Source organism: Carassius auratus, chromosome 24 (assembly GCF_003368295.1).
Source record: "Carassius auratus strain Wakin chromosome 24, ASM336829v1, whole genome shotgun sequence".
In the NCBI taxonomy this organism is placed as follows: Eukaryota; Metazoa; Chordata; class Actinopteri; order Cypriniformes; family Cyprinidae; genus Carassius; species Carassius auratus.
The window spans coordinates 27,689-42,842 of NC_039266.1; the positions used below are offsets into that span (position 1 = coordinate 27,689).

At 34.0% G+C, this 15,154-nt stretch overlaps 1 protein-coding gene and 1 long non-coding RNA gene across 3 annotated transcripts; one reads left to right on the top strand and one right to left on the bottom strand.

The window, feature by feature from the left end:
• Positions 1-2,293: 2,293 nt before the first annotated feature.
• Positions 2,294-10,553, top strand: LOC113041870 (choline-phosphate cytidylyltransferase B). 2 transcript variants are annotated; one of them, XM_026200435.1, is made up of 8 exons: positions 2,294-2,650; positions 4,879-4,978; positions 6,567-6,683; positions 6,777-6,928; positions 7,008-7,086; positions 7,193-7,308; positions 8,282-8,470; positions 8,571-10,553. In XM_026200435.1, the coding sequence occupies exons 1-8, from the start codon at positions 2,612-2,614 to the stop codon at positions 8,781-8,783; spliced, it is 1,005 nt and encodes a 334-aa protein (XP_026056220.1). In that variant the 5' UTR covers positions 2,294-2,611; the 3' UTR covers positions 8,784-10,553. The 2 variants fall into 2 exon arrangements, with proteins under 2 accessions (XP_026056220.1, XP_026056219.1); XM_026200434.1 differs by having other exon boundaries at positions 2,295-2,650; positions 7,166-7,308.
• A 1,769-nt stretch (positions 10,554-12,322) lies between these two features.
• LOC113041871 (uncharacterized) lies at positions 12,323-14,780 on the bottom strand. The gene is made up of 2 exons (XR_003275476.1): positions 14,519-14,780; positions 12,323-14,441 (listed from the first exon to the last, which is right to left on the bottom strand). It is a non-coding gene; the product is annotated as an uncharacterized LOC113041871 (long non-coding RNA).
• Between the last annotated feature and the right edge of the window lie 374 nt (positions 14,781-15,154).

Here is a 15,154-nt window from a genome sequence, read left to right on the forward strand (position 1 = left end):
TGATTAGGAAGTGTATGAGCATGCATTTTCCTTGTAGTAGGCTATGTTCTTTTGCATGTCTAAATGAAAAATTAATTAGTTTTGTTTTTAAATGTTTGCGACCAGAATGAAATGAATGTTACTTAAGAAGATTACGTCAAACAATACTCAAGAGAGATAAAAGAATATCCTTAACCTTGAATCAGCACACTTATGTCTCATTGCAATTGCCTCAAAAATGAGATGTTTTTTTCTTTCTTTTCTTTCCAGACCCTCTCAACGCCTTGAAGGGGAGAGTCTCTTCTCTTTGTAAATGGTCTTCCTGTTTATTCTCTATTTGATTATGACACAGGCCGATAACCTTTTTGAGCTGGAGCAGCTGCTTCACAAGCCGTCAGAGGAGAATCTATTAACTATGGCCGCACCGATGGAAATGCTATTCTCAATACTGTTGCATTCTGAGTCTCAGGGGATATAGCAGTCAAAAGTACATACCCCATGTCTAAGAGGAAAATGAGACTCAGACTTCATACTGATGAGGAGAGGAGCTCACAGGAAACACATAAGAGGATATCAAATCTCTCACCAGCTCTCCTGCACCACACCGTTCCTTTCTGAGGGTGAAGGATGTTGCTCTTCAAAGCACTTCTGTTCTGTCCTGTGACTGAAATAATTACCTGTGCTGTATGAGTAGACTGAATGAAAGCAACAATGGAGACATGGTTCAGAGAAATGACAGTCTAAGGAAAGTTTTGTATGTGCGTGTGTGTGTGTGTGTGTGTGTGTGCTGAATGAAGCTGCTGCCATTCTCTTCATCCCTCTGTTATAAAACATTATCATCTAATATTAAGTTAATTTAAATCAAGTTATGTATTTTGACAACTTTATTAGCCAAGGGGCAGACGGAAGAGAATCAGTGGATAGAAGTTGTATAGGAAAATATTAACAAATATTGCAAATGCTCCTAACATGCTTCTAAATTTATGTAATTTACAACCTTTTTTTATATACTGTAGCATATTTTATCATTGTTATATATCCACTTGGTGCCATGTTCAAATGCACTAACTAAAATTGAAACAATGGCATCACCAAGTGGATAACAGCTGAACTGTTCTCAAAATGTTTTAGAAATCGAAAATAAATCCCAGTTGCGGAAAAAAACTGAACAAAATATAAAATAAACAGTTTAGAAAGTAGTAAGCTTATCAGATTGATTAATGAATGAATGTTTATAATATTATCTTTCATATAATTAGGTTATTTTAAATATTATAACGCATTATATTAATAGGATATAGTTTTTAATACAATGTATCCCTTATAGCTACAACCGAGAATATAACACATAATTACTGTTTTTGCAGTAGGTAGGTTTAGGGTTGTGGTAGGTGTAGACGTTAATAAACCATAACTTTACAGTAGCATTTTTTGTTGTCGAATTGTACTACCCACTGTTTTTGTGAGAGGTAAGAATATAATAAAATATAAAATAAACAGTTTAGAACTGTAGTAAGCTTATCAGATTGATTAATGAATGAATGTTTATAATATTATCTTTCATATAATTTGGTTATTTTAAATATTATAACGCATTATATTAATAGTAAAATAGTTTTTAATACAATGTAAATATATCTTAAATTAAATTAAATGTCAATATAAATCTATGAACCAAATCTGAATGTCAACACTGCTCCCTTAATATACAAAACCATATATAAATGACATTTTTAATTACACTGTGAACCACCAGCATACAATTAAGATACCTAAACTCATCCAATTAGCAAATAATGTTTTCAAAATTTCATTAAATTTACCTATGATTATTAATATTATCATACATACTATATTTAGATTATTTAAAATATTATTAATTAACAATTGGATATTTTTTGTAATGTATTCTAACTATATATCAAATTAAATTTGTCTATATTTTTTTACAAACCTGCATGTACATATATATATATTTTTTACAACTGTTTTAGTTGTTTTATATAGCTTGTTTTATAGGTAAAAAAAATACTAAAAAGCTCTTAGAAACTGCCTTAGTTTATACCTTATTGTCATATTTAAAGGTTTACTGCTAATAAATTGAGATAAGATCCGAAAAATAATTCTGCTAGTATCCAAACTTAAAAACTGTATTGTTGTCTCTTTCAGCAAGCCTTTGTGATGCACCACAATGATGAAGGAAGATGAAGAACAATCAGAGATGCTCAGCAGCGGGTTCACAGTGATGGTGCTACAGCCTGCTCAGCCAATCACACTCTGGTATGTAAATGAGACAGGACAGCATGTCTGCTGATTGGTCCTTCCCAGACTTGCCATTGCCCTCATCAACAGGCTCTCTTCCTTGTTGTTGTTGGGCCGTTACTGAAGTCCTGTGTGTGTGGGCACAGGGAGGAGCCGAACGCCTCTTTCTATAGGCGGCTTCATAGCGAGGCGAGTCGAGGAGGAAGAGGCTGAGAGGAAGAGAAGAGCGAGTGGGCGGGATCTAAACCCAGGCTGGAGTAGAGCATCCCTGACCGTGGCTCGGCTAACGGCTAGAGAAGCGTCTCCAGACTGATGCTGAGTCAGGTACAGGTGGGGTCACATCCTGTTTGGCTTGGACCCTCCAGAAATCATGGAGGAGCTGGAACATACCTGTCCACTGCCACGAACGGTGAGATATAGGTGTTTTGTTGTCGTCGATAGCATCTGTAAACCGTTGAGCATCCCTTTCTCTTTGTTTTCAGTCTGTGTTTATCTGAATGTGTCTTTTTGTTCTGCTTTCTGAGTGACACTGAGCTTGTGAAACTGCAGTTACAGTGAGCTGTTTTTATTGACTATCTGCGTGTTTGTTCATAATGCTGTTTTTAGTCCTCTGAGTCTACCAGATATTGTTTTTAAGTGCGAGAGCCAGCGTTTTTGTGGGATGGTGCTGAGCTAATGTTACAGACACCATCCAGACTGCATTTATCAGCAGGTTGCCCTTCTGTGATGTTGCTCCTCCTTCTCACCTTGTACAGAATTCTGGGAACTCCTTCGAAACACTGTCTTCGTTGCTATGGGAATGAATCATGCATTGCTCCATGGAGATTCTTCCTCCAATGAGTAATCAGATATCACACACCTACATTGCATTGGATATGTAAATGCATAGGTGCCAGTTGGGTCTGTTGTGAAGATGCTCTCAATGGGCATTTCCTGAACAGACAGATGGTCACTGTTGTCCCAAAGGTCACTAGAAGATTGACCCAGAAATTATTTTTTAATATTTCTGTAATGAGTTTGGCCTAGAATGCATTTAAACAGCATCTGGTGCCTCCGCCCACATGTGTACTAAAACAGAACATTGTCACATTAAAAGGATGCCACAAGGGTGATTTAAAGGGGTCATATGATGCTTTTTTTAAAGATCATTATTTTGTGTATTTGGTGTAACAGAATATGTTGAAATGCTTTAATGTAAAAAAAAAAAAACAACAAAAAAAAACATTATTTTTCAAATACTGTCCAATATTTTAGGTCCTCTATGCCCCGCCTCTCTCAAACGCATCGTTTCCTACAAAGTTCCTCCTTCCGACAAGAGCAGTCTGCACTGATTGGCCATTTGACCCAGTTCATTGTTACTGGCCAAACACTGCAAGCACTCAGGAAATTTCCATAATCACAAGCTTTATCTTTCAAAATAAATGTAAAGACAGTCAATAATGTCCTTAGGTTTTCCTTCAGTTCAAGCTCGGGCTGTTAAAAAAATCAAATGCGATTTTCATGCAAATATCATCAGTAAAGATGCTCCTCTAATTAGAAGTATATCTCCAGATCAGGGTTGCCAGGTTTCACAACAAATCCTGCCCAGTTGCTTCTCTAAACTAGTCCAAAACTAACCCAATTGCGTTTCCGGGAGGTTCCCAGATAAAAATTGCTTCCCGGGGTTAAAATGTAAATTTTTTTGGCAGTGTTGCCTTGGTAAAATTCGCATTTTAGGGGCTAAATATCACATTATTAGTATTGGGGTTGCTTCAAACCGCGGACATGAAAAACAATCGCAGACTTACTACAACGTTGCCGTTGTTAACTGACTAGATGCGCAAATCCACATTCATTATCAGCGTTTATTTGCGCATTTGTACCATGTTACAAATTATTTGTAATTTGTAACATTGTATAATTAAATTATTTGAAGAGGACATTAAGCAAAAACCCATTAAATATAATATAATATAATATAATATAATATAATATAATATAATATAATATAATATAATATAATATAATATAATATATAACTTGAAGTGGTAAAACATTTTATTCAACATAAAATTGTTAAATAAGAATATTTTAAAATTTAGCTTTTGGGAACAGTAAAATCACATTTCAATGGTTTGAAAATTGTCTTTGACTTAAATTTTTTTGATAACAAACCCTCATTCTCACCCATATAGAATGCAAGTAGTGTATTTCTGCACTTGTAGACTAAAAATTGCACAAAAATAAAATATCCCTGCTACCCTGCCATACACTGAAATGCCAATTCAGAACCATGTGTTGTCACAGTGTCTGTTGGCCTATTGTTCTCTGTTTGTTATAAGCCACAAAGAGGTTTCAATAGATTGAAATATCCATGTTATGTATTTCTGTGTCTATCTCCCACTTTGTGCTGCTGTGGACGAATGATTTGTCTTAGAGAACCCTCTACTGGACAAATCAATATCTGCTGTAAAGAGGCTTTTACACAGATTGTCTTGACATCAGTCAGATAATAACCTCTATTCGTACAAAAATGAAAACATTTTTGAGAAGATTAAATAGGATATCATGTCAGCAGGATCTAGGCTTGTTTAAACAATGTCTATTTATTTCTCACAATTTCTCTCAAATCAATGCATTCTTCAATCTTCTCCTCAGACTCTTATAGAGCCAGCCATATTTACCCCAGAGACGAGTTGTGAGTGTCGGGCTCCACACGAGAAGCTGACGGTAGAGCAAGCTCGACTCGGAACGCCTGGTCAGTCTGTGCTTTTTCTGTTCAGGTTTCATGAAACGGAACATTAAAAAAAAATTACCTTTTGTAATAAGGTCATTCCTGTTAGGCTATAACCTAAAAAAAAAAAATATGCTTGTTTCATAAATAAGCAGATGCTCGGAAATATGCAGTCAAGCTCTTAAACATGATTTTTTTACATGTAGATGTTATATATATACAGTATATATAATAAATACAGATATATATATATATAAATACAGTAAAAATAGTAATATTGTGAAATATTATTACAATTATTAACAAATGTTTTCTATTTGAATATATTTTAAAACAATTTATTCCTGTGATCAAAAAGCTGAATTTTCAGTATACCGTAATTACTTCAGTCTTTAGTGTCACATGATCTATTGCAGCTCAAGAATAATTTATTATTATCAATATTGACAGTTGTGTTACTTAATATTATTGTGAAAACTGAAAGAACAGCATTGATTTGAAATGGAATAGAAAATTCATTTCTTTCAAAAAACTAAAAATGACTGACCCCAAACTTTTCGACAGTGACCTATTTTTTTTTCTTCATGTTTTTGTGTCTGTAAATGATTTCGGTAACACTTTATAATAACTGCATGCTATTAATCATTAGTTAAGCATTAGGAAACAGTTAATTAATCATTTATAAAGCATTAATAAACATTTATAAGCAGTTTATAAATACAGATATAAATGCTTTATATCTATAATGTGTTTAATAATTGTTTTTTCATACTTTATTAATGATCAATTTATCATTTCTAAATTAAGTATAGCATTATTTACACACCAGTTATTAAGGAGTTGTCAGTGGTTCATAAGATCACTTAGAAATTGTAAGTAAATGATTAATAAATTATTTAAATGTGCATTCATACATCTTTTTATTCTGACATATAGTAATTTGTTACTTATAGTGTTAATAAATGGTTTATTAACATGTATTTCTACTGTAATTCAGGGTTAATTCAGGTAGTTATAAAACATATGTAGTTGTTAGTTAACTATTTTTGTGAGCTCATCTAAAGTGAGGACTATTTATGCCTTGTAAAGCTTTTACAAATGAGATTTAAAGGCTGTTAATATTTATATGTTCTGTATCACTGTGTTGTGTTTGTTTCCGTTTTTGTTTAGAAGATAACTGAGCCTTTAAATATCGTTTATAAATGCTTTACAAGGCATAACTAGTCCTCACTTTAGATGAGCTCACATAAATAGTTAACTGACCACTACTAAATGCTTTATAACTGCCTGAATTTACTACATTTCTTGTGATCTTATGAATCACTGGCAACTCCTAAATAACTGGTTTGTAAATAATGCTATACTTCATTGAGAAATGATAAATTGATCATTAATAAAGTATGAAAATACAATTATTAAACACATTATAGATATGCTTTTAAATCAAGAATAAAGAATTTATATGTATTTATAAACTGCTTATTACTGTCTATTAATGCTTTATAAATTATGAATTATCTGTTTACTAATGCTTAATTAATGATTAATAGTGTGCAGTTATTATAAAGTGTTACCATGATTTCTAAAAGTGTCATGAATTTTCCTTTCTCAGTGGACCGGCCGGTGCGAATCTATGCAGATGGCATCTTCGATCTTTTTCACTCTGGTCACGCTCGTGCCCTGATGCAGGCTAAGAATCTGTTCCCTAACGCCTACCTTATAGTCGGAGGTATAGAAGCATATCATTTACTGATCCAGACATTGCAATATACTTCTAAATCCTACAATTCTAACTGATCAAAATATGTATGTGTGCGTTAAGTATGCAGTGATGAACTCACTCACAAGTTCAAGGGCTTCACCGTAATGACAGAAGAAGAACGGTACGATGCATTGAGACACTGCCGCTACGTTGATGAGGTTTTGCGCGATGCGCCCTGGACTCTTACCCAGGAGTTTTTAGAAAAACACAAGGTCAGTTATTTGGTCACATCCTAGCACATTACCGTTCCCACAATTCCTTGCGGTTAACCCTGTGGTTCGTATTCTCTAGATCGACTTTGTGGCGCATGACGACATCCCATACTCCTCTGCTGGATCTGAGGACGTGTACAAGCATATAAAGGAGGCAGGTAAAGAAAAGCGGCTTTCGCTTAAGAGCATGTGTGTGTATGTGTTTCAGATCAGATCTAACATATATGAGTGTCTCAGGTATGTTTGTGCCCACTAAAAGGACAGAAGGGATCTCAACGTCTGACCTGATCACCCGGATAGTGAGAGACTATGACGTGTACGCTAGACGCAACTTGCAGAGGGGCTACACTGCTAAAGAACTGAATGTCAGTTATATTAATGTGAGTAAATGAAGGATCTAAGTATCCTCAAATGTAAGCTTCAGTTTTGCTGATTAGTTGTTCTGTTACCAGACAAACAGATCTTTTATGACAGGTTCTGGCGTCTGATATTTCTGGCATGGAGGCATGATCTAACATTAATGTACTTAATTATTTTCATAAATAAAATTACTCGTTCACCTATAGGATTATTATCATTAAAATTAAAAATAAAACTATAAAAATGTAGTACTTAAGTAAAATAAACAATTGAAATAACTTAAAATATAAAACTTATTTTTTATTTATTTTAGCTTGATGTCAGCACAACATTTCTTGTTTTTCATTTAGTTTGTTAAATTACTAAACTAAAATGTAAAATTTAATAAATAATATAGACATATTTATAAAAAAAATGGGGAAAACAAACTCTAATTCAAAATATTAACAAAAACAATAATAAGAAGAATTATACTAAAATAACACTCACCTTTAAAAACAAATGGATAAAACATATTTTCCTTAACCATTATTCAGAATAAAATTAGATATTTGTTATTTAAAATTTTTTGATTAAATTAAATTTTATGTATTTTGTTTTGTTTTCACAAATATCATGAATTAATCAATCACATCACTGAACTAAAAAAAATAATAATAATAAATAATTCAAACGAATTAAATAATTAAAACTTTAATCCATAAGTAAAACATGCTCATAATTGAAGTGATATATTCTCTGCATTCACTGTATGTACAAACTTGCATTTAAATGTAGTTTTGAAAAAAAAATAGATTAAAAACAGAGACCAAAAACAAAGTGATAATAAATAATACAAAGTATCCATTTGATCTGTAAATAGAATCACATTTACATTTTTTCTTCATTTAAACAATGCTGATTTATTTTAAAGTATGTTATCCATAAAGTAAAATGTGTTTTGAATAACATTTAACACAGACATTTAATAAAAAAAGATCTCTTTCTGGACAGGAAAAGAAGTACCGTCTGCAGAATCAGGTGGACAGGATGAAAGAGAAGGTGCGGACGGTAGAGGAGAAGTCCAAGCACTTTGTGTATAGAGTGGAAGAGAAGAGCCATGATCTTATTCAGAAGTGGGAGGAGAAATCACGAGAATTCATTGGGAACTTCCTGGAGCTCTTTGGTCCAGATGGGACATGGGTAAGCAAGGGTATAGGGTAGAGTATATGTATACAAAAGAAAAACACGTTGTTTGTGTAAAAATGACACATTTTTGAATAAGACCTTTTCATTTTACCAGAAGCAAATGTTTCAGGAACGTAGTGGGCGAATGATTCAGGCGCTCTCTCCGCGCGGCTCACCCAGCAGCAGCCCAACAAGGGAGTTTTCCCCATCCCGCTCTCCGTCACCTCCATCCCGCTGGGCCATGCCCCGAACCTCACCGCCCTCATCCCCGAAGGGCGCCTCGGCCTCCATCAGCAGCATGAGTGAGGGCGACGAGGACGAGAAGTGAGGAGTCAACCATCACACACATAATAGACTGCACTTTACCCACAAACACACACACATTAGCAGCGATGACAGGTTACCTACCCTCACGGGAAAACTTTAAGTACTGTACACAGCACAGGGTTGTTGAATCCTGTTTAGTTATGCTGGTATTACAGCAAATATTTGAAAGCCATCGCAGCGCTGAACAGATCCTGGGGGGGATTCACCGAATCAATTGTGGCCACTGTTACAGTCTTTTCTTTGCACATACTATTTGTTGTTTTAAAACCCAAATCGATAAAAATAACATCAACAGGAATGAGCAATGTCAGTATTATAATGTTATTAGCCGATATATTTAAGTGTTTGTGCTTGTACAATTGTTTGGTTTCCCGTATTTTTACATTCAGAATACCTTTGACATCATCTTTAAACCCACTTTTAATTTAATAACAATGTTTTTACCAAATTCCAAAATAATGATTGATTTTTCATACTGTACATTATAATTTTGTAATTATTTGAAATATTTAATTTTAATATCTGACATTTATTAGTTATCGGACATAACAAGAAAAAAATATTGGCTTATTTTAATATCGGTGCAGCCTCACATATTTGGTTATAGGAGAAAAGTGGCCAATAAAAAGTGTGGTCAGTGAAATAGACCCTGAATTTTTTTGCGCTGAAATATTGTGGACAAAAGTGGCGCAGCTTTAGTGAATTCAGTTTGAAGTTTGATGTTGCTCAGGTCTGACTGGAACATTGGGACTGTCCTACTGTAACACACTGTATGTACATTAATCCATGTTTATAGTTAAAAAAAAAAAAAAACACCTATGTCTAATCCACCTCATGAATGTGTATCAGCGCACACATGAGAATGCCGTTAGCATTCACTGAGCTGTCTGTGCATGAATGTGTTTAGTTCTCATTAATAGTCATTATCCTGTGTGTTACTACAGCCTTAACCTTAAAATAGAGCTATTTCTTTGCAAATATATGACGAAATCAAGTAATGTCAAAATCAAATGTCTTAAGAATAATACATCCAAAAGGTCTAGCGGCTTAAAGATAAATTGTGAACTCAAACTAAGAGACTAAGAGAGATATCACATTTAAAGGAACACTCTACTTTAAAAAAAAAAAGGAAAAAAAAAAGGATTATTTTCCGACTCCCCTAGAGTTAAACAGTTGAGTTTTACGCTTTTCGAACTATTCAGCCAATCTCGGGCTGTAGCACTTTTAGCTTAGCTTAGCATAGATTATTGAATCTGATTAGACCGTTAGCATCTCGCTCAAAAATGACCAAAGAGTTTCGATATTTTTGTAGTTACATCGTGAACTAAAACTGATGGAAAATGAAAGGTTTGTGTAGTCTCTATTTTGAGGCGCTGTGTAATATTATTGCACCTGCTGCATCACTGCTATGGCAGCAAAGTGCCTTGATTAATACACCGGAATGAGAGTATAGTTCCCAGTCATATCGGCCCAAAATTCGCAACTTTTCATTTTCCATCGGCCTTCGTACATTATGTATCTACAGAAGAGTTAAGTTTTAAATAAGAAAAATATTGAAACTCTTTGGTCATTTTTGAGCGAGATGCTAACAGTCTAATCGGATTCAATGATCCATGCTAAGCTAAGGTAAAAGTGCTACAGCCAGACCCGGAGATCAGCTGAATGGATTCGAAAATGGCAAAACTCAACTGTCTAACTCTAGGAGAATTAGAAAATGAGCCTATTTTCAAAAAAGGTGGAGTGTTCCTTTAAGTTCACTCAAAAATAAAAACATTGCTGAAAATGTACTCACCCTCAGGCCATCCATGATGTGGGTGAGCTTGCTTCTTCAGATTTTAATAAATTTAGCATTACATTACTTGCCCACCAAATTAATCCTCTGCAGTGAATAGGTGCCGTCCAAACAGCAAATAAACCCATAACTTTTCTCTTCACAAGGCATTAATTGGACTTGAGTCAGGTATATTAATATGATGTTTTTGGACTCTCATTCTGACATTCACTGCAGAGGATCCATAGGTGACCAAGTAATGTAATGCTAATTTTCTACAAATCTTTTACAATAAAGAAACAAAGCTATCTACATTTTAGATGGTCTGCAGGTGAGTAAATGTTCAGCAACATGGCATTTTGCGCTGAACTATTCCTGAAAATCTTTGCTGCTCAATCTATCAGCCCTACATCACGTAATGTCCTTCTGTCTTGTCTAGGTATTTCATTAAGTGTATGCCTGAGCCATGTCAATTTACATAATCTGCAAAATATCTCTGTAAAAATGGTCTTTTTGTTTGTATACTGTTACCTTTTACATTAAAACTTGCTTAAAATGTAAATAAACTGAGAAACAGAACAATTGTCATTTAGAAATTCACGCACACATATTGATGGTAGTAGTTGAACATCTGTTTATTGTTCTTCTTTTACTTCAGATGGAATGTCAATAGATCAGTATCGTCATTATGATGATTCGTGTGTCAGTGTCAGCATCACACAAAATCACCTAACACATTTTTTGTTTGGAACAGTATTTATCTATAAGCAGTGGTGTTTAACTTGTCATAACAAAAAGAAAAAAAAGTCCAAAACACTTAAAGTCTCACAAAAATGCCCATTTTGCAGATACAAGATGGTTGCATGACAACACTAAAATATCAGGAAAGAGTTTCATTGTAGGTAAACAGATTCTCCTAACGTGTTGAACATTAACACACTGTATGCATGCAAAAACTAGAGTATACAGACTAAATCAACGACTGTTTGAGCTTGATGACGACACACAAGGCCATGAAGGCTTGTTTTCACAGGAAAATGCTTCCATACTTCAGACTGCTCTTCTGAACGCTTGGAGCTCAAGGCATCAAAGTGCATACTTCATCTAAAAACTAACAAACCATATTACAAATAATATTTTAAAATAAATACTGAAATCTACACTTCAATAACATGAGAAACCGCGAAGTACTAAATGTCATCAAAAATGTTCCCTTGACGTCTAAGAAGACCCCCAAACACAACACGAACCAGCCTTTATCAGATGTAGATGTTTCTATGGAAAGATTCTATAACGTGGAACAGTAACAGAATATCAGCTGATAAATATACAATCAATATGTATAAAAAAACAGCATGCCTGCAGAATTTTAATGAACCTCATGAACCTGAAAATGTACAAAATCATTAAAATCAAAATTTTAGCATCTCAAAACACAAATTTTTATTTTACATAAAGAAACTCTGACATTTTAAACTGATATTATGAGAAATAAATACATTTCCAATTACATGTATATATCTGTGTGTGTGTGTGTATATATGTAAACATACACATATATATATATATATATATATATATATATATATATATATATATATATATATATATATATGATTTAGACATGTTCTTGACAGGTTTCATGAGATTCACCCTGGAGTGTTGCAGTAAAAACACTAAACAATTGTTCATCTTATGGAGTTTCAAAAAGCAAAAATTACTATGCTTGTGCGTACAAAAGAAAAGAATCACTGAGTGATAAATCACATGTTTTTTGTTTTTTTTAATAGGACAATGTCAATGTTAAATGACACAATGTAACAGACAAGCTAACTAGCCTGGGCAAAGTTAAGCTTGTAGTTAAGCATAGGTTCCTTTAATCGGTTCCTTGCTATGAAGCGCAAGGTTGGGGGTTCGATTCCCCGGGAACACATGATAGGTAAAATTTTATAACCTGAATAACACTAAGTCGGTTTGGATTAAAGTGTCTGCTAAATGCATTTAATTTAATTTTTAATTTATAACCCCTCTTCTTAGAATCACTGCACTCAAACAGTCCCAAACAGCATCTGGAATTATTTTAAGACGAGGTCCTCTGGAAAACATTAACTCCATCAAAGGAATGTCTGAGAAGTAGTGGTATAATGAAAATAAATATTAAGCTAAAACTCAGATTCAGAAGGCAGCCAAGTTGCTTCTATGAGTTTATATTTAACTGCATTTTCTCTCAATCAAATGTTGCTGGTCTAAACATCTAAACTTTCTGTTTCAACAGTCTTCAAGCAAATATATTTATATCAACTATGTTACCATGCATGCAGTGGCTATAATGGTAGTAAAGCAGTAAAAAATAATAATTAATGACTATAGCACTAATGCTATAATAGGCTATAGTTGTGCATTCTTCTTCAAAGTTTACCACAGTCTCTCTTCATTTACATTAGCAGGAAGTTCAGTATTGCTGACCTATAAGTGGATTTAGGTAATATACTGCTGCTGCTCACACTGAGACCCAGCTCAGAATCAGCACAGCCCTACACAAATGCACAACTTGGGGGAAACTTAAAATAAATGGGGGTCAAATAAATAAATAAATATCTGAAACTACATGTTTAAAAGTGTATCTGATTAGTTTAAAAGTGCATTCCACCATACCTGGAAATATCAGTTTATCAGCATACTCCTCTGCTCCTTAAAAAATATGTGCTCACATTTCATCCAAAACATTCAAAGAAAAAGAAGAACAAATTTTGCAATAAGAAAATGATTTTTTAGAATTAATGAAATTGTTTGCATTATGACATTTTGAGGAGAATTTCCTCTCAAATTCTAATTACTGTTAATCAATAATTAAAATAATCTTGTCTGGGCAGTTTTTCCCCCAATTAAAATGAGTATAAATTAAACGTACAAATATGTAAATACCTTAAATAAAATACTACATTATAATAATTGTACATAATGCAATAAAATGATTTTATAATTTAAAATAATACACTTTACTTTACTATATATATATATATATATATATATATATATATACACACACACACACACACACACACACACACTTACTTTTATAAAATATAACACATTATTAAATTAATGTCATAATGCAGAACAAAACAAGACTAGGCTAATTGTACTATAATATTTAATTTTCTTCCTGCAAAATATAATTCCAGATTTTTCTTTTGTTTTAGGGTGAATGTTCTTGACAGCTTTCATGTCGTTTTGAGTTTTAACCAAATTATTTTCATTTCTTCAGAGCCTTTTCAAATTATTTCTCCATTAGTCCACTGCCAAAAACCGGGAGCCGTAGTCACAGAAACTGTGGACAAACTCTCTCTAGTGCTTGTGAATGGCAGTGAACCTTTGTTCTGACCTTCTCAAACTCCAGGCGTCCTTCTCTGGGTGTTTTAGCAAATGAAACAGGGAGGCTACTGTGTGGCACAAACAAAAGAAAGAACCAAAGTATCTGACACCCCGGCCACGAATGCTCACTCTTTCCTCTAACCGCCCTGGAAGACACTAAAAGGAGATTCTGCATCTTACGTCTGTAGCTGCACAAAGGAGGAAGGAGCAGAGACTTGATGACACTTACATCATCAGCTCTCCTGCTCTGGAAATGCTTACAAGTATAGAACACTCAGCATCGATGTGATGTTGCCATAGCAATTGAAGCTAGACTAAAGACGGTAGGTCTGTAATGGGTGCCGTGGGACATGGATGGGGTGAGTGCGATTATCTTTTAGCCTTGTATTTTGAGGCATCTCGGGGCTCTTTGCTCGGGTTGCTCCAGTCATCCGCTCCTGGGCCTCCTTGATAGTGTCGCCAAGCAGATTTGTTGAAGACGGGCAGGCGCTCAAATGATTCGCTGGAGAGAGCCTGGCCAGAGAAATTTATCACTCAAAACCCATTGGTGGAAAAATGAAATAAGAGTGCAAATTGAGAGCTGCTTTTACCTTCAGGTAAATGACTGCATCGGTCCCTACGCCTTCCATCGAGTACAGTTTGAGGTCCCCTTGAAAGTAGCGGGCGTACAGTCTGGATATCGGCAAACCATGTCCAAATCCAGCCTAGAGACACGTGGAGATCAGGTTACAGAGGACAATGCTACATTTAGAACTCTTGTTCAAGGTTAAAGTTGGTTGATTTCCCTTAAATTATGTCATTCTTTATTCACCCTCACGTTCTTCCAAACTGTTACGTTTTTCAGTGAACACAAAATAAGAAGTTTAAAGAAAAAAGAAAACAGCACCATGAAATTAGAATAAATAAATACATACAACTTTACAGTGATGTTCTAAACAGTGTTTTAGTATTATTTATATACATTACTTTATTATTATATTTTGAATTAGTTAGTTCCTATTTTTATATATTTTTTTCTATTTTGTTATTTTTATTTGTTCATTTCCGCCACTAAATAAAATATATAAAAGAGATATTTGTGACTTTTTCTCACAATTCTGAAATTTTTTGTCAGAATTGCATAAAATAATATAAAATCTCTGAATTCTGACTTTTTTTCTCTCAGAATCATGAGATATAAACCTCACAACAACTAGCTGTAATGTCAGAATAGTGTGATATAATCT

Excerpts from the sequence above, each read along its gene's own strand:
- LOC113041870 (XM_026200434.1), top strand. The coding sequence starts at position 2,612 with ATGGAGGAGCTGGAACATACCTGTCCACTGCCACGAACG. Across the intron at positions 2,651-4,878 it reads CCTGTCCACTGCCACGAACG|ACTCTTATAGAGCCAGCCAT; the intron begins GTGAGATATAGG and ends TCTTCTCCTCAG. Across the intron at positions 6,929-7,007 it reads AGTTTTTAGAAAAACACAAG|ATCGACTTTGTGGCGCATGA; the intron begins GTCAGTTATTTG and ends CGTATTCTCTAG.